The sequence below is a fragment of the Salvelinus alpinus genome, chromosome 2, assembly GCF_045679555.1.
Source record: "Salvelinus alpinus chromosome 2, SLU_Salpinus.1, whole genome shotgun sequence".
Lineage (NCBI taxonomy): Eukaryota > Metazoa > Chordata > Actinopteri > Salmoniformes > Salmonidae > Salvelinus > Salvelinus alpinus.
Genome location: NC_092087.1, coordinates 89,035,444 through 89,058,796, shown reverse-complemented (window position 1 = coordinate 89,058,796; position 23,353 = coordinate 89,035,444). Strand labels below are relative to the sequence as shown.

The window sequence follows — 23,353 nt, the reverse complement described above, 5'->3', positions numbered from 1 at the left end:
CAGGGTCAGAGCTGCAACAGAGTGACTTACACCAAGAGGAGAATCTGTGTCTTAAAGGGGTCAACAGTGGACATATCCTGTACTTATGTTGGTTATTATTCCACCACATCAACATTCTGGTTTAGAAGTGATAAGTTGACCCCTGAAGACCTAACCACAGACCAAGGGTATGCAGGTCGTGTGAAGTACACTGGAACATACAGAGGTCCCTTCACCCTGAGAATCACAGATCTGAGAGAGGAGGACTCAGCTGAGTATCGCTTCACTTTTAAAACAGACAACTTTGAATGGGGTCATAGTTTCCCAGGAACAACTCTGTCTGTCACAGGTAATAAATACTACACTGTATGATGCAACTGTATATCATATTGAATTACAGGAGAAATAAATTGACCATCCTGTTAACACAGAGGTGTATGTGGTTTTATACATATTGTTTCAGGTCTGCAGGTGAATGTGACTCCTGCTGCAGAGAGACAGAGAACACTGACCTGTAGCACCACCTGTACTCTGACTGACAACCCCACCTACATCTGGTACAGGAATGGACAGAATGTACAAGATAACTCCTCCCCCATGTACTCCATCATCAGTGAGAATGAAGACAGCTACTTCTGTGCTGTAAAAGGCAGTCTCAGCTCTCCTGCAGTGTGTGAGTACAGTTCAATAGTACAGTATTCTACTCAGCAAGTATCATGTATTCAGGCAAAAGAGACATCTTACTTTATCAATCATTACAAAACAAATACATATTTTTTACTAATTGTTAATATTACTCTGATAAATGTTTGGTCTTTTACGTCAGATAAACCAAAGAACACCTCAGTGTCAGTCAGTCCCTCTGGTGAAATAGTGGAGGACAGTTCAGTGACTCTGACCTGCAGCAGTGATGCCAACCCACCTGTCCAGAGTTACACCTGGTGGTACAAGAAGAATGGAGGTGGCTATCAGAGTATGACAGGACCACAGCATGTCTTCAGTCAAATCCAGTCACCTGACACTGGAGAGTACTACTGTGAGGCCCAGAATGAGATGGGGACAGACAGGTCTAGGACCATAAACATGGATGTGAAGTGTGAGTAAAGTACAGCTCAGTGTTTGAATGGTAAGGTAGCAAAACAATTGTAATTAAATTAATTAGTCCTAAAGCATATCATCTCCAAATGAGTATTTGTTAACGTTTTGTGTGAGTTAGAGTTTTAGATAGTTTTATGATATTAACAGAGAATATATTTTTGACATGTCATTTGTAAATATACTACTGTCCTACCCCTCTGACAAATTCTCCTTTACCAGATGGCCCAAAGAACACCTCAATGTCAGTCAGTCCCTCTGGTGGAATAGTGGAGGGCAGTTCAGTGACTCTGACCTGCAGCAGTGATGCCAACCCACCTGTGGAAAAATACACCTGGTACAAGAAGAATGGAGCTTCACTGACAGCATCTGAAAAGACATACAATTTCATGACCATCAGCTCTGAGGACAGTGGAGAATACTACTGTGAGGCTGAGAATAAATATGGACGTCTCAACTCTTCTTCTGTGTCTGTGGACGTTCAGTGTAAGTACACCTAACCTCATCTTTTAATCAGAGGATCACATTTAAATTCATATTTCAATCACAAGTAAAATACTATTTAAAACAATGTTGTTACATATTGTCCTCCAGATGACCCAAAGAACACCTCAGTGTCAGTCAGTCCCTCTGGTGAAATAGTGGAGGGCAGTTCAGTGACTCTGACCTGCAGCAGTGATGCCAACCCACCTGTGGACAAATACACCTGGTACTTTCAAAATAAGACTTTTCTAAATGGATTTGGACAGATCTACAACATAAGTAACTTCCAGTCTAAGGACAATGGACATTACCACTGTGAGGCCTGGAATGGAAGAGGATCTAGGAACTCTACAGCTCTGATGATCATTTTACCAGGTGAAGTTCCATCTTATATATTTCAATACAAAACAATGTTTCAAACTAATATTAATAATTATGCTTTGGCTTATCATATTTTGTTTTATAATTATATATACATTGAGATTAGATCAGTTAAATATTGCACAATTGTCCTGGACTACATTTATGTTAAATTTATAAAATGCCTGTCACGTTCCTGACCTTATTTTCCTTTGTTTAGCTTTGTTTAGTTGGTCAGGACGTGAGCTGGGTGGGCAGTCTATGTTATGTGTTTCTATGTTTAGGTTCATTGGTAATTGACCTTATATGGTTCTCAATCAGGGACAGGTGTTTGACGTTTCCTCTGATTGAGAACCATATAAAGGTAGCCTGTTCTCACTGTTTGTTTGTGGGTGATTGTCTTCCGTGTCAGTGTTGTTACCACACGGGACTGTTTCGTCTGTTTAGTCTGTTCCTCGTGTTTTTTTGTCAGTTCTCATGTTCAGGTCGGTCTACGTCGTTTTGTTGTTTTTGTAATTTATTCAAGTGTGCTTCGTGTTCGTCTTCTTTAAAATAAATTCATGTATTCCACAAAAGCTGTGTTTTGGTCCGATCCCTGCTCCTCCTCAGACGAGGAGGAGAACAACCGTTACAATGCCAGTACTCATATCATCCATATTTTATTTTAGGGAAACAAACAGTTCTGACTGCAGCTGTAGGAATCATAGTTGTTCTTCTGGTTCTCATCCTCTGTTTCTCTGGACTCATGTGGTTCAGGTGAGTGAACTTTTAAAGATTATTTCACTCTATTTTTATTAAATTAATTTGTTCATTGATTCATTCATTCAAGAAAAAATAAATAAATTCATGTGCAAACCAGGAAGAAGGCCTCCAAATCCATCTCTGACACAAGAGACACATCAGAGAATGTACAGGTGAGTCTGTTATTATCAGATTATTTGTATTGCTTTGTGGGACATTTCCACTCATGTTGTCTGTCCTCTCTCTCCATCAGGGAGACTCTAGTCCAGTGTATGACAACATCTCAGGCATGACCATGACCTCTACTGCAGCACAGACAGCAGCCACCGTCGACCAGGATGACGTTCACTATGCCAGCGTCCACTTCTCTCGCTTCAAAAACCAGGAAGTGCCTCTGTACTCCACCGTCCAGCTGCATCAACCACAGAAACAGGACCAAGATGTCCAATACGCTGCTGTGAAATTCAACCTCCCCAGTTCTGCCACCCAGTGAGCATATTCTGCCATTACAACAACATAGAGTCTATACTATATAGAACATTGTGAACACAGACAGCATCAAGGTCATTCATATGCTGCTGCTTATTGGAGGAGAGGACAATGATGTCATTAAAATAAGCAAAACAGTTGACCCCTAGTGACCCCTCATTGCTCCCTGAGAACTCCCTCCATCACTATCTGAAGGGTTGAAGGAGAAATCTTCATCTCAAATGACATTTCATTGAACTCATACTATGGTGTAACAGTGGACATTTTGAAAAGTCACAGTTTTAATGTCTAAAAGGTTCCGGGGGTTTTCTTCAGGCCAAACAGCATTTCCTGAAACTACAAACTCTACAACATACATCTCAAGACAGTTACTATGACATGTCTATAATGAAGGAGTGATGTGATGTGATGAGGGTTTTGAGTAACTGTTCTGCTTGCATTCCAAATGGCACCCTATTCCCTATTTAGTTCACTACTGGTCTAAAGTAGTGCACTATAAGGGAGTAGGGTGCCATTTGGGACTCAATTTCAGTTTAACGTCTGTTTCTTTCTCCAGGCCCACGGTGGAACAAGCAGCTGAGGAGGACTCCTCTGTTCTCTACAGCACAGTCAACAAACCCAGAACCAAGAAGACCTGAACACAACAAACCCAGAACAAGAAGAACTGAACACAACAAACCCAGAACCAAGAAGACCTGAACACAACAAACCCAGAACCAAGAAGACCTGAAAACAACAAACCCAGAACCAAGACGACCTTGTATATCTGGACCCGTATATTCAAACTAGTGGTATAATTAAGCAATAAGGTCAGAGGGGGTGTGGTATATTGGCCAATATACTGTACCACGGCTAATGACTGTTCTTCTGCACAACACAACGCAGAGTGCCTTGATACAGCCCTTAGCCGTGGTATATTGACCATATACTACAAGCCCGAGGGCCTTATTGCTATTATAAACTGGTTACCAACATAAATAGAAAGTAAACAAATATTTTTGTGTCGTACCAGTGTTCTATTGTCTGATATACAGTACATGAAATGAAATGCTTATTCAGCCAATCAGCATCCAGGACACAAACTACCTGGTTTATAATAGTATCTAATAATATACAGTGCATTCAGAAAGTATTCAGACCCCTTGACTTTTTCCACATTTTGTTACGTTACAGCCTTATTCTAAAATTAATTAAATCGTTTTTTTCCCCCTCATCAATCTACACACAATACCCCATAATGACAAAGCAAAAACAGGTTTTTAGAAAGGTTTGCAAATTGATTAAAAATAGAAAATTGAAGTATCACATTACGTAAGTATTCAGACTCTTTACTCAGTACTTTGTTAAAGCACCATTGGCAGCGAGTCTTTCTTGGGTATGATGCCACCAGCTTAAATTTTTTTTTTACAGCAAGTAAATTTTGTTATCTGTTACCCAAATAAATAAAATTAGTTTCTATACACTTTATATATAGTTTGCTAGATTTTTTCAAATATTTGTTTAAATGTTTTTATGACAAAGTTATAGCACGATTGTGCCACAAAATGCAGGTAGTAGTTCTGCTTGATGCAATGTTTATTATTACTTTTATCAAAACATTACTAATGTGTGAAGTGTAAACAAATCGTAAACAAATCATAAACATGCCGCTGTAATTCAGCGGCAACGCACCGTATAGTTCACAATCCACTTTGTTTAGAGCAGCTGTGTGATGCACAAAAATGCCAGTTTATGGAAGTCACATCACTTGATTGTCAGAGGTAACAGAGTTAACTTCTAGCTGGCTAGCTTTCGGTTTCACTGAACAACATCTGCTTCATGTAGCTAACAAGCCAGCTGAGATAGCTAGTTCACTGAATTCATATGCCAGGTCCACGTCAACTCTTAATAACACGATATCTTTACATGCGTGGTTTATTCTGTATCAATTTTTTACATTTTCAAATGTTATTTGACATTTTATTTTGTGTATTTTCATTTGTATCTTTATCTGATGCCATCTTCTGTTTGAATCCTCCGCTGGTATCCCCTGAATCTGCCCACTTCTTCCCCGAAGTAGACCTTGTGAGCATCGTAGATTTGCATGTTTCGCTCTCTGATCGGATTGTCTGAATTCACTAGTCGAGTGTCAATCACAGAAAAAAACAACATGGATGAAAATACATTTTGAGAAAATGTGAGTCCCTCGTCCGTTTCCCTGACCCCTGGCAAAGACATAGACTGTGTATAGGGCAAAGACTTCAGCTTCGCCTGTTCCACTGATATGGATTCAGCTAACAAATATGGAAACTCCAATGTTCACACCAGTCTCATACTTTTAAATCCATGACGGGAAGAGTGAACTTGCACACTTGGAAAAGGGTTGGGAATCGGGATCTCAGTCTCGGGCATCTTGTTACCAGTTTGTTATTCTGTTATTGATCCAAGTGGATGAGGACATGATTGTGACATTTGAAGAGAGACAGAAGGCTGCAGTAAGGTTGAGATGCCAGTAGGGGGAGCTTTAGTCTAGAACACTGGAACCTTCAGTAGCACTTTGCTGCAGATGATGAGGAGGGATGGGTCACATTATGTGAGGAAACACATTAAGAAATCAACAAAACTTTGTTGCGGATCTGTATTTAAAGAAAAAACTAATTGAAAATGGGCTGCATTTAGCCCCTTTAAAAAATGTAGGCCCACTCCTCAAATGAAGAAATGTAAATAGCTATGTGGTCTTTAGCAGTAGATCCAGTACATCCCTTTCTGACATGCTGTTGATGCATGTGATTGTCTTACATCCCTGACTAGGCTACTTTCTAAATGTGTCAATCACTAAAATCACACTTCTTCTTTCTATGCACTGCTACAACGGTACGTTGACTCACTGTACAAGACCTCTCCCCTTCACTATGTAAGTTGACGAGATCATTATATATATATATGTGTGTACTGTATCATTTTACTTACATTTTTTACCTATAGTTTTGGTTTTGACATCATGTAGGATCAGATGTAGGATCAGGTCCTACCGGTCCATGTAATTGTCACGATCGTCTTGCTGAGAGAGAGTGGACCAAGGCGCAGCGTGTGCAAAATACATTCTCTTTTATTTTAGAGAAAGGAAAAACACGTAACGAACACTTTAACAAACTGAAACAAAACAACAAACGATCGTGAAGCTATAGACGTAAGTGCACACACAAGCTACAAACGTACAACATAGACAATTACCCACATTAACCTAGTGCCTATGGCTGCCTTAAATATGGCTCCCAATCAGAGACAATTAATGACATCTGTCTCTGATTGAGAACCATTCAGGCAACCATAGACACAGCTAGACACCTATACTAAACACAAACCCATCTACTCTATTTAACCCCCTAAACCATACAACCACCCTAGACACTACAAAAACACATACATTCCCCATGTCACACCCTGACCTTACTAAAATAATAAAGAAAACAAAGAATACTAAGGCCAGGGTGTGACAGTACCCCCCCCCAAAGGTGCGGACTCCGGCCGCAGAACCTGAAACAGAAGGGGAGGGTCCGGGGTGGCCCCCATCATGGCGGCGGCTCGGGCGCGGGACGAGGCCCCCACTCCACCATTGTCAATACCCGCTTTGGTGGCACCTCTGGAGCGGCGACCCTTGTAGCAAGTCCCGGACTGAAGACCATCCCAGAGGGCGCCACTGGACTGAGGTGTAGCTCCGGACTGAGGGGTAGCTCCGGACTGAGGGGTAGCTCCGGACTGAGGGGTAGCTCCGGACTGGAGGGGTAGCTCCGGACTGGAGGGCAGCTCCGGACTGAGGGACGGCAGCTCCGGACTGAGGGACGGCAGCTCCGGACTCATGGCTGGCTGACGGATCTGGCTGCTCATGGCTGGCTGACGGATCTGGCTGCTCATGGCTGGCTGACGGATCTGGCTGCCCATGGCTGGCTGACGGATCTGGCTGCTCATGGCTGGCTGACGGATCTGGCTGCTCATGGCTGGCTGACGGATCTGGCTGCTCATGGCTGGCTGACGGATCTGGCTGCTCATGGCTGGCTGACGGATCGGGCAGCTCAGACGGCGCTTGGCAGACGGGCAGCTCAGACGGCGCTTGGCAGACGGGCAGCTCAGACGGCGCTTGGCTGACGGGCAGCTCAGACGGCGCTTGGCAGACGGGCAGCTCAGACGGCGCTTGGCAGACGGGCAGCTCAGACGGCGCCTGGCAGACGGGCAGCTCAGACGGCGCTTGGCAGACGGGCAGCTCAGACGGCGCTTGGCAGACGGGCAGCTCAGACGGCGCTTGGCAGACGGGCAGCTCAGACGGCGCTTGGCAGACGGGCAGCTCAGACGGCGCTTGGCAGACGGGCAGCTCAGACGGCGCTTGGCAGACGGCAGCTCAGACGGCGCTTGGCAGACGGGCAGCTCAGACGGCGCTTGGCAGACGGGCAGCTCAGACGGCGCTTGGCAGACGGGCAGCTCAGACGGCGCTTGGCAGACGGGCAGCTCAGACGGCGCTTGGCAGACGGGCAGCTCAGACGGCGCTTGGCAGACGGGCAGCTCAGACGGCGCTTGGCAGACGGGCAGCTCAGACGGCGCTTGGCAGACGGGCAGTTCTGGCCTGCTGAGGCGCACTGTTTGCCTGGTGCGTGGTGCCGGAACTGGAGGTACCGGGCTAAGGACACGCACCTTCAGGCTAGTGCGGGGAGCAGGAACAGGACACACTGGGCTCTCAAAGCGCACTATAGGCCTGGTGCGTGGTACCGGCACAGGTGGTACCGGGCTGAGGGCACGCACCTCAGGGCGATTGCGGGGAGAAGCAACAGGGCATACTGGACCCTGGAGACGCACATTAGGCCTAGTGCGTGGTGCCGGCACTGGTGGTACCGGGCTGGGGACACGCATCTCAGGGCTAGTGCGGGGAGCAGGAACAGGACACACTGGGCTCTCAAAGCGCACTATAGGCCTGGTGCGTGGTACCGGCACAGGTGGTACCGGGCTGAGGGCACGCACCTCAGGGCGAGTGCGGGGAGAAGCAACAGGGCATACTGGACCCTGGAGACGCACATTAGGCCTAGTGCGTGGTGCCGGCACTGGTGGTACCGGGCTGGGCCACGCATCTCAGGGCTAGTGCGGGGAGCAGCAACAGGACGCACAGGACTCTGGGGACACACAGGAGGCTTGGTGCGTGGTGTAGGCACTGGTGGTAATGGGCTGGAGACACACACCATAGGGCTAGTGCGTGGAGGAGGAACAGGGCTCTGGAGACGCACAGGAAGCTTGGTGCGTGGTGCCGGCACTGGTGGTACAGGGCTGGGGCGGGGAGGTGACGCCGGAAATAACGGACCGTGCAGGCGTACTGGCACCCTTGAGCACTGAGCCTGCCCAACCTTACCTGGTTGTATGCTCCCCGTCGCCCGACCAGTGCGGGGAGGTGGAATAACCCGCACCGGGCTATGTAGGCGAACCGGGGACACCATGCGTAAGGCTGGTGCCATGTAAGCCGGCCCGAGGAGACGCACTGGTGACCAGATGCGTTGGGCTGGTTTCATGACATCCGGCTCAATCCTCAATCTAGCCCTGCCAGTGCGGGGAGGTGGAATAACCCGCACCGGGCTATGAACACGTACAGGAGACACCATGCGCTCTACTGCGTAACACGGTGTCTGCCCGTACTCTCGCTCTCCACGGTAAGTACAGGGAGTGTGCGCAGGTCTCCTACCTGACTTCGCCGCACTCCCTTTCAGCCCCCGCCCCCCCAAGAAATTTTTGGGTTGTACTCACGGGCTTCCAGCCTTGCTTCCGTGCTGCCTCCTCATATCGCCTCCACTCGGCTTTAGCTGCCTCCAGCTCTTCACGAGGGAGGCGATATTCTCCCGGTTGTGCCCAAGGTCCCTTTCCATCTAATATCTCCTCCCATGTCCATGAATCCTGTGTAGGTGGGTCCTGTTGCTGTTTCACACGCTGCTTGGTCCTTTGGTGGGTAATTCTGTCACGATCGTCTTGCTGAGAGAGAGTGGACCAAGGCGCAGCGTGTGCAAAATACATTCTCTTTTATTTTAGAGAAAGGAAAAACACGTAACGAACACTTTAACAAACTGAAACAACAAATGATCGTGAAGCTATAGACGTAAGTGCACACACAAGCTACAAACGTACAACATAGACAATTACCCACATTAACCTAGTGCCTATGGCTGCCTTAAATATGGCTCCCAATCAGAGACAATTAATGACATCTGTCTCTGATTGAGAACCATTCAGGCAACCATAGACACATCTAGATACCTATACTAAACACAAACCCATCTACTCTATTTAACCCCCTAAACCATACAACCACCCTAGACACTACAAAAACACATACATTCCCCATGTCACACCCTGACCTAACTAAAATAATAAAGAAAACAAAGAATACTAAGACCAGGGTGTGACAGTTTTCCTTTCTCTAAAATAAAAGAGAATGTATTTTGCACACGCTGCGCCTTGGTCCACTCTCTCTCAGCAAGACGATCGTGACAGAATTACCCACCAAAGGACCAAGCAGCGTGTGAAACAGCAACAGGACCCACCTACACAGGATTCATGGACATGGGAGGAGATATTAGATGGAAAGGGACCTTGGGCACAACCGGGAGAATATCGCCTCCCTCGTGAAGAGCTGGAGGCAGCTAAAGCCGAGTGGAGGCGATATGAGGAGGCAGCACGGAAGCAAGGCTGGAAGCCCGTGAGTACAACCCAAACATTTCTTGGGGGGGCGGGGGCTGAAAGGGAGTGCGGCGAAGTCAGGTAGGAGACCTGCGCACACTCCCTGTACTTACCGTGGAGAGCGAGAGTACGGGCAGACACCGTGTTACGCAGTAGAGCGCATGGTGTCTCCTGTACGTGTTCATAGCCCGGTGCGGGTTATTCCACCTCCCCGCACTGGCAGGGCTAGATTGAGGATTGAGCCGGATGTCATGAAACCAGCCCAACGCATCTGGTCACCAGTGCGTCTCCTCGGGCCGGCTTACATGGCACCAGCCTTACGCATGGTGTCCCCGGTTCGCCTACATAGCCCGGTGCGGGTTATTCCACCTCCCCGCACTGGTCGGGCGACGGGGAGCATACAACCAGGTAAGGTTGGGCAGGCTCAGTGCTCAAGGGAGCCAGTACGCCTGCACGGTCCGTTATTTCCGGCGTCACCTCCCCGCCCCAGCCCAGTACCACCAGTGCCGGCACCACGCACCAAGCTTCCTGTGCGTCTCCAGAGGCCTGTTCCTCCTCCACGCACTAGCCCTATGGTGTGTGTCTCCAGCCCATTACCACCAGTGCCTACACCACGCACCAAGCCTCCTGTGTGTCCCCAGAGTCCTGTGCGTCCTGTTGCTGCTCCCCGCACTAGCCCTGAGATGCGTGGCCCAGCCCGGTACCACCAGTGCCGGCACCACGCACTAGGCCTAATGTGCGTCTCCAGGGTCCAGTATGCCCTGTTGCTTCTCCCCGCACTCGCCCTGAGGTGCGTGCCCTCAGCCCGGTACCACCTGTGCCGGTACCACGCACCAGGCCTATAGTGCGCTTTGAGAGCCCAGTGTGTCCTGTTCCTGCTCCCCGCACTAGCCCTGAGATGCGTGTCCCCAGCCCGGTACCACCAGTGCCGGCACCACGCACTAGGCCTAATGTGCGTCTCCAGGGTCCAGTATGCCCTGTTGCTTCTCCCCGCAATCGCCCTGAGGTGCGTGCCCTCAGCCCGGTACCACCTGTGCCGGTACCACGCACCAGGCCTATAGTGCGCTTTGAGAGCCCAGTGTGTCCTGTTCCTGCTCCCCGCACTAGCCTGAAGGTGCGTGTCCTTAGCCCGGTACCTCCAGTTCCGGCACCACGCACCAGGCAAACAGTGCGCCTCAGCAGGCCAGAACTGCCCGTCTGCCAAGCGCCGTCTGAGCTGCCCGTCTGCCAAGCGCCGTCTGAGCTGCCCGTCTGCCAAGCGCCGTCTGAGCTGCCCGTCTGCCAAGCGCCGTCTGAGCTGCCGTCTGCCAAGCGCCGTCTGAGCTGCCCGTCTGCCAAGCGCCGTCTGAGCTGCCCGTCTGCCAAGCGCAGTCTGAGCTGCCCGTCTGCCAAGCGCCGTCTGAGCTGCCCGTCTGCCAAGCGCCGTCTGAGCTGCCCGTCTGCCAAGCACCGTCTGAGCTGCCCGTCTGCCAGGCGCCGTCTGAGCTGCCCGTCTGCCAAGCGCCGTCTGAGCTGCCCGTCTGCCAAGCGCCGTCTGAGCTGCCCGTCTGCCAAGCGCCGTCTGAGCTGCCCGTCAGCCAAGCGCCGTCTGAGCTGCCCGTCTGCCAAGCGCCGTCTGAGCTGCCCGTCTACCAAGCGCCGTCTGAGCTGCCCGTCTGCCAAGCGCCGTCTGAGCTGCCCGATCCGTCAGCCAGCCATGAGCAGCCAGATCCGTCAGCCAGCCATGAGCAGCCAGATCCGTCAGCCAGCCATGAGCAGCCAGATCCGTCAGCCAGCCATGAGCAGCCAGATCCGTCAGCCAGCCATGAGCAGCCAGATCCGTCAGCCAGCCATGAGCAGCCAGATCCGTCAGCCAGCCATGAGCAGCCAGATCAGTCAGCCAGCCATGAGCAGCCAGATCCGTTAGCCAGCCATGAGCAGCCAGATCCGTCAGCCAGCCATGAGCTGCCGTCCCTCAGTCCGGAGCTGCCGTCCCTCAGTCCGGAGCTGCCGTCCCTCAGTCCGGAGTTACCCCTCAGTCCGGAGCTACCCCTCAGTCCGGAGCTACCCCTCAGTCCGGAGCTACCCCTCAGTCCAGAGCTACCCCTCAGTCCGGAGCTACCCATCCGTCCGGTGGCGCCCTCTGGGATGGTCTTCAGTCCGGGACTTGCTACAAGGGTCGCCGCTCCAGAGGTGCCACCAAAGCGGGTATTGACAATGGTGGAGTGGGGGCCTCGTCCCGCGCCCGAGCCGCCGCCATGATGGGGGCCACCCCGGACCCTCCCCTTCTGTTTCAGGTTCTGCGGCCGGAGTCCGCACCTTTGGGGTGGGGGGTACTGTCACACCCTGGTCTTAGTATTCTTTGTTTTCTTTATTATTTTAGTTAGGTCAGGGTGTGACATGGGGAATGTATGTGTTTTTGTAGTGTCTAGGGTGGTTGTATGGTTTAGGGGGATAAATAGAGTAGATGGGTTTGTGTTTAGTATAGGTGTCTAGCTGTGTCTATGGTTGCCTGAATGGTTCTCAATCAGAGACAGATGTCATTAATTGTCTCTGATTGGGAGCCATATTTAAGGCAGCCATAGGCACTAGGTTAATGTGGGTAATTGTCTATGTTGAACGTAAGTAGCTTGTGTGTGCACTTGCGTTTGTAGCTTCACGGTCGTTTGTTGTTTTGTTAGTTTGTATAAGTGTTTCGTTTCGTGTTACGTCTTCGTCTAATAAAAAGAAGATGTATTCATATCACGCTGCGCCTTGGTCCACTCATTCACGTCAAGACGATCGTGACAGTCATTCTATCAACAAACTTCCTGTTGATAAGTTACTGCTTTTTTTTACTCTTTCTACTATTTCCACTGTACCTTGACACAGCTCTCTGTCCACAGTGTCCATCCTGACCCTAACTGGGACACACACACCACTGAAAATGAGGACCAGACACTTTGGCAGTAAGTATGTTATAGCATATTCATTCATGTGTTTATTTTGTATATAGTATTTGTGTTTGTTTGTGTGAGTGGGTGGGTAAGTGGGTGAGTGAGAGAAAGACAGAGACAGAGGAGAGAGATGAACACAGCAAGTAGAAGTGAGAGAGAATGCTATAGGGCAGTGTGTAAAGTGATCATACTGTGTTTCCTGTGTCGCTGTCTCTCTCTGAGTGTGAAAATCTCCCCCAGTGACACGTTCACATCTCTTCAGAGAGACGCTCAGCCCTCCGTGTATCAGACCATCCAGGGGAAAAAAACACCACAGAAACTGGACTGATAGAACCACCACAGAACCTGGACTGATAGAACCACCACAGAACCTGGAGGAAAGAGAACCACCACAGAACCTGGGCTGAAGAGAATCACCACAGAACCTGGACTGATAGAACCACCACAGAACCTTGACTGATAGAACCACCTCAGAACCTGGAGGGAAGAGAACCACCACAGAACCTGGACTGATAGAACCACCACAGAACCTGGACTGAAGACCACCACCACAATACCTGGACTGATAGAACCACCACAGAACCTGGGCTGAAGAGAACCACCACAGAACCTGGGCTGAAGAGAATCACCACAGAACCTGGACTAAAGAGAACCATCACAGAACATGGACTGAAGAGAACCACCACAGAACCTTGACTGATAGAACCACCACAGAACCTGGACTGATAGAACCACCGCAGAACCTGGACTAAAGAGAACCATCACAGAACATGGACTGAAGAGAACCACCACAGAACCTGAACTAAAGAGAACCACCACCGAACCTGGAGAGAAGAGAACCACCACCAAACCTAGACTGAAGAGAACCACCACAGAACCTGGACTAAAGAGAACCATCACAGAACATGGACTGAAGAGAACCATCACAGAACATGAACTGAAGAGAACCACCACAGAACATGGACTGAAGAGCTATGGCACCAAACCAAATGTAGACCTTACACCTCTATTCTCTTGCTAATATATTGTTATAATATCTTGAAGGTTCACCCAAATTACAAAATGACACATTGGTTTCCCTACCCTTTTAGCAGTCTATGAACATGGTGTGACAGCAATCCATGCTTTGGTTTATTTTCCCCTGGCACTGTTTCCACTTGCTAACGTTTTAGCATTCGTGGCACAAATCCCATTCGTCATGTGACTGATAAGCGGCATTTCTCGCACATAATTTCGAAATCAATAAAAAAAAAAAATGCGTTGTGAAGCTCAACAAAGTCACTTACAGATGATTTGAACATGATGTGAGAATGTTCTTATGTGAAATCTTAATATCATAATATCGTCCTGTGACTTGAATGGGATTTTTGTAAATGTGGGAGTGTTCAACATTGCAGCTGACTTTATAGGCGAGTCGAGATCTACAAATCACCTTGCATGATGAATAACTACTCAATATTATTTATAGATCAGTCAGTCACAATTTACCCATGATACATCACAGTTTTGATGCTCTCGAACACAGTCTGTGTGACTGAGGAAGGAAGCCCTCTCTGCATAAGCTTCTTGGTCCCTAACATAGAGTTGGATAGAGGGTACATCTATGCATCTTTGTCATGACAGCTTCTGTAACAGAATGGGAAGTGCCATTGAGGGCTATTTCGATTTTAAAGCAGTTAATGTCTTCTTCTTCAACTTCCATAAGTTTAATGACAGTTGGTAAACTAACTGAAACGGTGTATTCAATGGCTTTAGCCATGCTAAAACTGGATTTGAAACAAATACACCCTCTATTAAACTCTATGGACACTGACTCATTCAACGTTTTATCACCCACAGATCTCAAACTTCACACTCAGTGTGTTTATTTAGACTGACAGTAAGTTGACTTACAACACGTCTACCCTTCACTCTGTAAGTATGCTTGAGGATATCTTAAAATATGTATCTTTTATAATTTGTTTGTAAACATGAACTTCTGTATCCTGTTATGTGCATGGCGATGATATTGGAATGTATGTTGTATGGTCTTCTGTTATGTACAGTATGCTCTGTAGATATATTTTTGCATAGTAATCTGATACAGTATTGTACATGGGGTTTCACATATAATAATTTTGCATGCTATTTTAAGAGCTCTGTGAATAATAGATTGTTGTGGAGACTTGTTTGAAAATGGCCTAAAGTAAGAGTAAGTGTGATTGGGTGGATGCTTCGTAAGAGCTTTCGGAGCAGTATTAACCTGAGACACAGTGATGGTGGGTTGTGTTTAGGAGTAGTATTAACATGAGATAGTGATGGTGGGTTGTGTTTAGGAGTAGTTTTAACATGAGACACAGTGATGGTGCGTTGTGTTTAGGAGTAGTATTAACATGAGACACGGTGATGGTGGGTTGTGATTAGGAGTAGTATTAACATGAGACACAGTGATGGTGGGTTGTGTTTAGGAGTAGTATTAACATGAGACACAGTGATGGTGGGTTGTGTTTAGGAGTAGTATTAACCTGAGACACAGTGATGGTGGGTGTGTTTAGGAGTAGTATTAACATGAGACACAGTGATGGTGGGTTGTGTTTAGGAGTAGTATTAACATGAGACACAGTGATGGTGGGTTGTGTTTAGGAGTAGTATTAACATGAGACACAGTGATGGTGGGTTGTGTTTAGGAGTAGTATTAACCTGAGACACAGTGATGGTGGGTGTGTTTAGGAGTAGTATTAACATGAGACACAGTGATGGTGGGTTGTGTTTAGGAGTAGTATTAACATGAGACACAGTGATGGTGGGTTGTGTTTAGGAGTAGTATTAACATGAGACACAGTGATGGCGGGTTGTGTTTAGGAGTAGTATTAACATGAGACACAGTGACGGTGGGTTGTGTTTAGGAGTAGTATTAACATGAGACACAGTGACGGTGGGTTGTGTTTAGGAGTAGTATTAACATGAGACACAGTGACGGTGGGTTGTGTTTAGGAGTAGTATTAACATGAGACACAGTGATGGTGGGTTGTGTTTAGGAGTAGTATTAACATGAGACAGTGATGGTGGGTTGTGTTTAGGAGTAGTATTAACATGAGACACAGTGATGGTGGGTTGTGTTTAGGAGTAGTATTAACATGAGACACAGTGACGGTGGGTTGTGTTTAGGAGTAGTATTAACATGAGACACAGTGATGGTGGGTTGTGTTTAGGAGTAGTATTAACATGAGACAGTGATGGTGGGTTGTGTTTAGGAGTAGTATTAACATGAGACACAGTGATGGTGGGTTGTGTTTAGGAGTAGTATTAACATGAGACACAGTGATGGTGGGTTGTGTTTAGGAGTAGTATTAACGTGAGACACAGTGAGAATCATTAGACTATACAGAACATGTTTGTTACGGAGTCTAGTTGATAGGTATTCGACTAGCCGGACTGTTCCCCGGACTCCACGCGTAGGGATTTGTACAATGCTTAACAAGGCTATTGAACTTGACATTGGTGTCTGTCTTTATTCCTATATCCAACATATCATACTGAAACATAGTATCAGAAGTGGCTCGGAAAACACACGTTTGTTATTTTTGTAGCTAAGTACAGTATAGGCGCAGTTACGTTCCATATGCGAACACAAGCCGTTTCCTACTCACAACACTGATCAACTCGTTGTTAGCTGGCTAGCTAGCATCACTACCTACCTCCATGACTGAAGGGAAAGAAATCTCCTATTCCATTGCTATGGCAGCGAACATTCCGCCACCAAATCACATGGTTCTCACAGGGGAATGGAATACTAATTGGGACAACTTCAGGGATGAATTCGAGGACTATGCGCTGGCGACCGGTCTACATGAGAAACCCAACGAGGTACAAGCGGCAACTCTGAGGAGTTTAATGGGCAGCGAATGCAGGCATATCTACCGGCACAATCTCACCCTCACGGCACGACAACAGTGTGATGCAAAGGCTATATTGGATGCATTGGAGAATTACTTCAAACCCGCCAGAAACGTCATTTACGAGCGGTTCGTTTTCGGAAGCTGCAAACAGGAAGAGGGTGAGTCAGTACACAACTTTGTAACCCGTTTGAGAGAGAAATCCGCTACTTGTGAATACGGGGGATTGAAAGATGAATTGATTCGTGACAAAATAGTACTGGGAATTGCAAATGAGAATACGCGCCGGCGTCTACTGAGAGAGAGAGGCTTAACATTAGTAACTGCCATCGAAATGTGCCGCACTGCTGAAGTCACTGACATGAGAATGAGAGCAATGGAAAAGGAAACCCCACGCTCGACTTTGATACTGTTCACGCTGTTGCTAGGCAGACATTCAGACAAAACCAATCGAGGCAGAGTAATTCACCACGAACGGTGAACACAGAGAGCCCCGTAGCATGTAAATACTGTGGGAATACACACACACGTGGCAAAGAGCACTGCCCTGCCTACGGAAAACCATGCAGAGCTTGTGGAACTAATAATCACTTTGCAAAAGTGTGTATCAAAAGCAAAAGAAGGGTGAGTGAGGGCAAGATTCACTGTGTTGATGATGATACTCAATGTTCAGAGCTGAACAGTGAAAGTGACATTTACATGCATGAATCCATTGGGGCTGTACACTCAAGAGGGAAGAAATGGTTTGTGACACTACGATTACACAACAAGCAACAACAATGTCAACTGGATTCGGGTGCTACATGCAACGTAATGAGCTACAAAGACAAAATCAATCTGGCACCTGACACACATCTATTGCCCAGCGATACTAGACTAAAGCTGTACTCAGGAGAACTAATGAGCTCTATGGGCACCTTTGAGACCGAATGTGTTATTCGGGGACGCAAACACAAGCTGGAGTTTGAGATTGTGAAAACCAGTCAAAATCCTCTTCTCTCAGACTCTACATGCGAACGCCTGGGACTGATGCAGTTCACTGTACCAAATGACCTGCACATTGTGGATCATGTCCAGCATGGACCCCTGTCCAAAGAACAACTACTCAGAAGATATGACGATGTATTCAACATGCCCGTTGAATCAGTGCCTGGGGAGGTACACTTTGAAGTGGATGAGAGCATCACTCCAGTCCAGTGTGCTCCTCGCAATGTGCCCATTGCAATGAAAGTGGCTCTGAAGGCCCAGCTGGACAAGTATGAGGCCAATGGCCACATGACATCTGTGACTGAACCAACTGACTGGATCAGCAATATGGTCATAGTGAAAAAACCAGAGAAGCTGAGGGTCTGCATCGACCCAAAGCATCTGAACCAAGCACTGAAACGATCCCACTACATCATACCGACACTAGAGGATGTCCTCTATAAGCTTCCCATGGCCAGGATTTTCACCTTGGTGGATGCCCAAGATGCATTCCTTCAATGCAAGCTGGATGAAGAAAGCAGCTTCATGACTACCTTCTGGACCCCCTGGGGTCGGAAACGCTGGCTCAAGCTCCCGTTTGGGTTCTGTGGTGCCTGAGGTATACCAACGCAAGCAGCACGAGTTACTGGCTGGGCTCAAGGGCATTGAACCCATCGCCGATGATGTCCTGATCGTAGGCTGTGGTGAAACAGACGAAGAAGCAGAACGTGACCACGATGTGAAGCTCCTGGCACTGATGGAGCGCTGCCGATCAGTTAAGCTTTGTCTTGGCCTGAAGAAGCTGCAGTTCAAGGTGAAAGACGTCCACTTCCATGGCCACATTCTCTCGGCAAAAGGCCTGAAGCCGGACCCAGACAAGGTCCAAGTGATCCTCGACATGCCAAACCTGTCTGATGCAAAAGGAGTACAGCGTCTCATCGGCTTTGCAAACTATCTTGCAAAGTTCATGCCACACCTATCAGCAGTCTGTGAGCCTCTGCGCCGGTTGCTGGACAAAGACACACCATGGCACTTGCTACCCAAGCACGAGGCAGCAGTGCAGGAGATGAAATCTCTGGCTTCAGCCATGCCAGTGTTGCGCTACTACGACGTCACGAAGCCTGTCACAATCCAGAGCGACTCTAGCCAAAGGGGACTTGGATGCTGCCTTATGCAGGAAGGCCAGCCCGTTGCGTTTGCCTCGAGAGTGCTCACCCCCACCGAACAAAACTATGCACAAATTGAGAAAGAGTGCCCTCAGCATCGTCTTCTCCTGCCAGCGATTCCATCACTACTTATATGGTCGAGAGCTGGTCACCACTGAAACTGACCACAAACCACTCATTGCCATATTCAGTAAACCTCTCCTCAACGCGCCCAAGAGGCTTCAAAGCATGCTCCTGACTCTGCAAAACTACAGCCTGAGGGTCATTTACAAGCCAGTACCAGAGATGTACATCAGCGACACACTGAGCAGGGCAACAGCACAATGTACAGGTAGAGGCACTGCCTATCAGCGGCAGGCCATCTGTTCGCTACAGCAGGAACAACAAGATGTTCAACAGATCAATCAGGCAGACTACTTAAACGTCACAGATCACCGCCTAGCCCAGATCAGGCAACATACTGACAAGGATGAACACCTACAGTCACTGAAGTCCATGGCTCTCGCAGGTTGGCCATATCTGAAAGAGGAGACACCTTTCACAGTGAGAGAATACTGGACCTTTCGAGATGAAATCAGCGTGCAAAATGGCGTCTTGTTCAGAGGTCAGAAGGTCATCATTCCCAAATCACTACGTCCAGAGATGCTTACCCGCATACACTCCAGTCACGTTGGAGGTGACGCATGCTACCGCCAGGCTCGTGAAACATTATACTGGCCAAACATGCAAGCAGAAATTAAAGACTTTGTCAGCAACTGTACCACATGCAAAGAGTACGCTCATGAACAGCAAAAGGAAACCATGATGTCACACGAACTGCCCACAAGGGCCTGGCAAATCATCAGCATGGACTTATTCAGCCACAGACAAAAGGACTATCTTCTCATCGTTGAACACTACTCTGACTTTTGGGAAATTGAACTGCTCCCTGACTTGTCTGCAGAGACGGTCATAAAGTGCTGCAAGGCGTAGTTTGCAAGGCAAGGTCAGTCTGACAAGGTAATCACGGACAATGGCCCACAATTCACTGCACAGTTCCAGCGTTTCGCCTCAGAATGGGAGTTTGACCACGTAACCTCCTCTCCAAGACACCCAAAAGCAAATGGCAAGGCAGAATCAGCTGTCAAGATTGCAAAAAACCTGTTAAGCAGGGCCTTGCGCGACAGCAACGACCCATGGAAAGCGATCTTACAGTGGAGGAACACACCTACCGAAAACATGGACAGCAGCCCAGCACAACGCCTTCTGTCCAGACGTCTGAAGACTACCATCCCCGTAGCTAACAAGCTACTTGAGCCCTGCGTCATGGTTGGCGTCACGGACAAACTGAATCACAGAAAGCAGCTCGCTAAGTGCTTCTACGACCGGACTGCTCGAGACCTACCAGAGCTGGAGGTGGGTGAAACAATAAGGATGAAACCGCTGCCGGGAGACCACACAGGACTTTGGAGGCTGGGCACGTGCCTACAGAGAGTTGCACCACATTCTTACCTGGTGGATGTTGGTGGCTCCCTCTATCGTCGCAATCGGGTGGATCTACGCGTAGCAGAGCAGACAAACCAGAACATGCCATACACTCACCTAGATGAGCTGGATCACAGTCCAGGCCTAAGGGTAAGGGGCGCAGAATTGAGACATGAGCCAACTGAAGGTGAGGCTTCTACCCCACCAAACTCTCCAGCTCGTGGCCCTAATCCTACCCCTGTCAGAGCCAATACTTACTCACGGGTGGGTCGGCTCTGCAAGCCACCGGACAGGCTTACTCTGAAAGAAGGAGACTTAACTTGTTGTCTGTTAATTAAAAAAAAAAGAAAGGAAGATGACAACTGAAGTAAAAAGAAAATGTCATGCTTTTCAATTGTTATGACTTGACTGTTAAGAACTCAATGTTATGCCGTTATGTTTGCACTTTCTATTGAAAAGGATGATGTTACGGAGTCTAGTTGATAGGTATTCGACTAGCCGGACTGTTCCCCGGACTCCACGCGTAGGGATTTGTACAATGCTTAACAAGGCTATTGAACTTGACATTGGTGTCTGTCTTTATTCCTTTATCCAACATATCATACTGAAACAATGTTCCTCTGTAACTCAGTTGGTAGAACATGGCACCTGCAACGTTATGGGTTTGGTTACCAGGACCACCCATAGGTAAAATATATGCACACAGGACTGTATATTGATTTTTGATTGTTGAGTCGACTAAACTGCATAATTTATGGACAGCATTCTACTACAGTAGACTTCACGGTCAATACAGGAGGCTATGGTGATGTTCATTGGATTATCTGCTAGCTAAAGCTACTAAAAGTACTGTACAACAGAGGAGGCTGGTGGGCGGAGATATAGGAGGATGGACTCATTGTATTGGCTGGAATGAATGGAACACTATCCATTCATTTTATTAATCTTACTGCACAAATGAATAAGGACATCAGGACTGGAGCCTGCAGTAATGTTGAGATGCCAGTAGGTGGAGCTCTAGTCTAGAACACTGGTACCAAAGATACTCCCCTTTCATCTGGTCTTGAACCTTCAGTACCAGCTGATGTGGAGTGATGGGAATGGGTCATAGTTTGTATCTTTATAAAATGTAGGCCCACTCCTCAAATATACAAATGCAACTATTTTCTGACATGTTGTTTATGCACGTTAATGTCTTAACATCCTGACTAGGCTACTGTTAAAATGTGTCAACCCCAGAACTCACACTTACAGTAGGATACTTCCTGTTTCTCTGCACTGCCAGTAAGTGTTGTTGGTTTAGATGAACTGACTCAGCATCACCTTCCTGTTAACCAGGGTAGGGAGAAGTGTTGACATCTATACTGTGTAGGAGGTGTGTTTTAACTTTCTATATCCATAACAACCAGCTCTATAGACTTTGATACAGACTCCATGGGCCTTATGTGCCTTCCCTACAGATAGTGTCTGTGAGTGTGTGTGTGTGTGTGTGTGTGTGTGTGTGTGTGTGTGTGTGTGTGTGTGTGTGTGTGTGTGTGTGTGTGTGTGTGTGTGTGTGTGTGTGTGTGTATGTGTGAGTGTGGGTGTGAGTGTGAGTGTGTGTGAGTCACTTGCTGTTTAGCCTCACAGCTTGGGGATAGGAGCTATCATTGAACCTGATGGTCAGTCTTCTAGGACCAGACTGATCGGGAGTAGAGTTGAAATCTATACTGTGTAGGATGTGTGTTTTAACTTTTCTACATCCATAACAACCAGCTCTCTAGACTTTGATACAGACTCTATGGGCCTTATGGGCCTTCACTACAGATGGTGTCTGTATTTGTGTGTGTGTGTGTGTGTGTGTGTGTGTGTGTGTGTGTGTGTGTGTGTGTGTGTGTGTGTGTGTGTGTGTGTGTGTGTGTGTGTGTGTGTGTGTGTGTGTGTGTGTGTGTGTGTGTGTGTGTGTGTGTGTGTGTGTGTGCGTGTGCGCATGCATGTGCACGTGCGTGTGAATGACACAGTGGATTTACCTGAGGGCCCTTCAGGACCAGACTGATAGGTAGTAGGGTTGACATCTATACTGTGTAGGATGTGTGTTTTAACTTTCTACATCCATAACAACCAGCTCTCTAGACTTTGATACAGACTCCATAAACCTCATATACCATCAAGCAGACACTTTTATCCAAAGTCATTCACTCAGTCATTACAGTCATGGGTGCATAAATCCTTCATATGGGAAGTCCCAGCAGGAATAGAACCCGTGAGCCATGCTGTACAAACTGAGGTCACACAGGACTACTGTATTCACACTCAGAGTAGGAGTGCTGATCTAGGGTCAGCACCATGCTCTACCAACACACAGGACTACTGTATTCACACTCAGAGTAGGAGTGCTGATCTAGGGTCAGCACCATGCTCTACCAACTGAACCACAGGACTACTGTATTCACACTCAGAGTAGGAGAGCTGATCTAGGGTCAGCACCATGCTCTACCAACACACAGGACTACTGTATTCACACTCAGAGTAGGAGTTCTGATCTAGGGTCAGCACCATGCTGTACCAACTGAGTCACACAGGACTACTGTATTCACACTCAGAGTAGGAGTTCTGATCTAGGGTCAGCACCATGCTCTACCAACTGAGACACAGGACTACTGTATTCACACTCAGAGTAGGAGAGCTGATCTAGGGTCAGTTTTGCCTTTTAACATATGATGAATAAGAAATGAACCTTGTAAATATTTAATAAGTAACTATTTTTTTCTAATATTTTTTAAGTTACAGCTCGGAATCTGATGACAAGAACTTCTGACAAAACGTTCTATATCTGAATTAGGCAGCTGTCACGGCCGTCTAAAAGGCTCTCTAAGGTCAGGGGTGACAGCAGCCTGGAGGTTCAGTTATATTTTACATAACTATTATTTTGTAATGTTATCTGTCTGAAAGAATCATCAGACTTGTGAGACTAAATATGAATGTATTACTTCATATGGTCCTGTAACATGATACACATAATATACGTTTGTGTGAATTTTTTAAAAGTTTTTATGACAAAGTTAAAACTTCTTCAGGCTGCAAGCCCGACACCGGTACACTTATGACAACATCCAGCTCAAGTGCAGGGCGCGAAATTCAAAATATATTTTTT

General features: G+C 47.4%; 3 protein-coding genes across 4 annotated transcripts in view; all 3 read left to right on the top strand.

Annotated features, from left to right (window-relative positions):
- LOC139541547 (B-cell receptor CD22-like) overlaps positions 1-23,353 on the top strand; it is a 101,444-nt gene that overhangs the window by 37,323 nt on the left and 40,768 nt on the right. The gene's annotated exons all lie outside the window — the stretch shown is intronic.
- LOC139568082 (B-cell receptor CD22-like) overlaps positions 1-23,353 on the top strand; it is a 71,062-nt gene that overhangs the window by 27,302 nt on the left and 20,407 nt on the right. The window lies entirely within an intron of this gene.
- LOC139568085 (B-cell receptor CD22-like) lies at positions 460-4,152 on the top strand. 2 transcript variants are annotated; one of them, XM_071389783.1, is made up of 8 exons: positions 460-652; positions 806-1,075; positions 1,297-1,560; positions 1,669-1,932; positions 2,586-2,673; positions 2,777-2,831; positions 2,912-3,147; positions 3,704-4,152. In XM_071389783.1, the coding sequence occupies exons 1-8, from the start codon at positions 577-579 to the stop codon at positions 3,783-3,785; spliced, it is 1,335 nt and encodes a 444-aa protein (XP_071245884.1). In that variant the 5' UTR covers positions 460-576; the 3' UTR covers positions 3,786-4,152. The 2 variants fall into 2 exon arrangements, with proteins under 2 accessions (XP_071245884.1, XP_071245885.1); XM_071389784.1 differs by lacking the exon at positions 1,297-1,560 and having other exon boundaries at positions 463-652.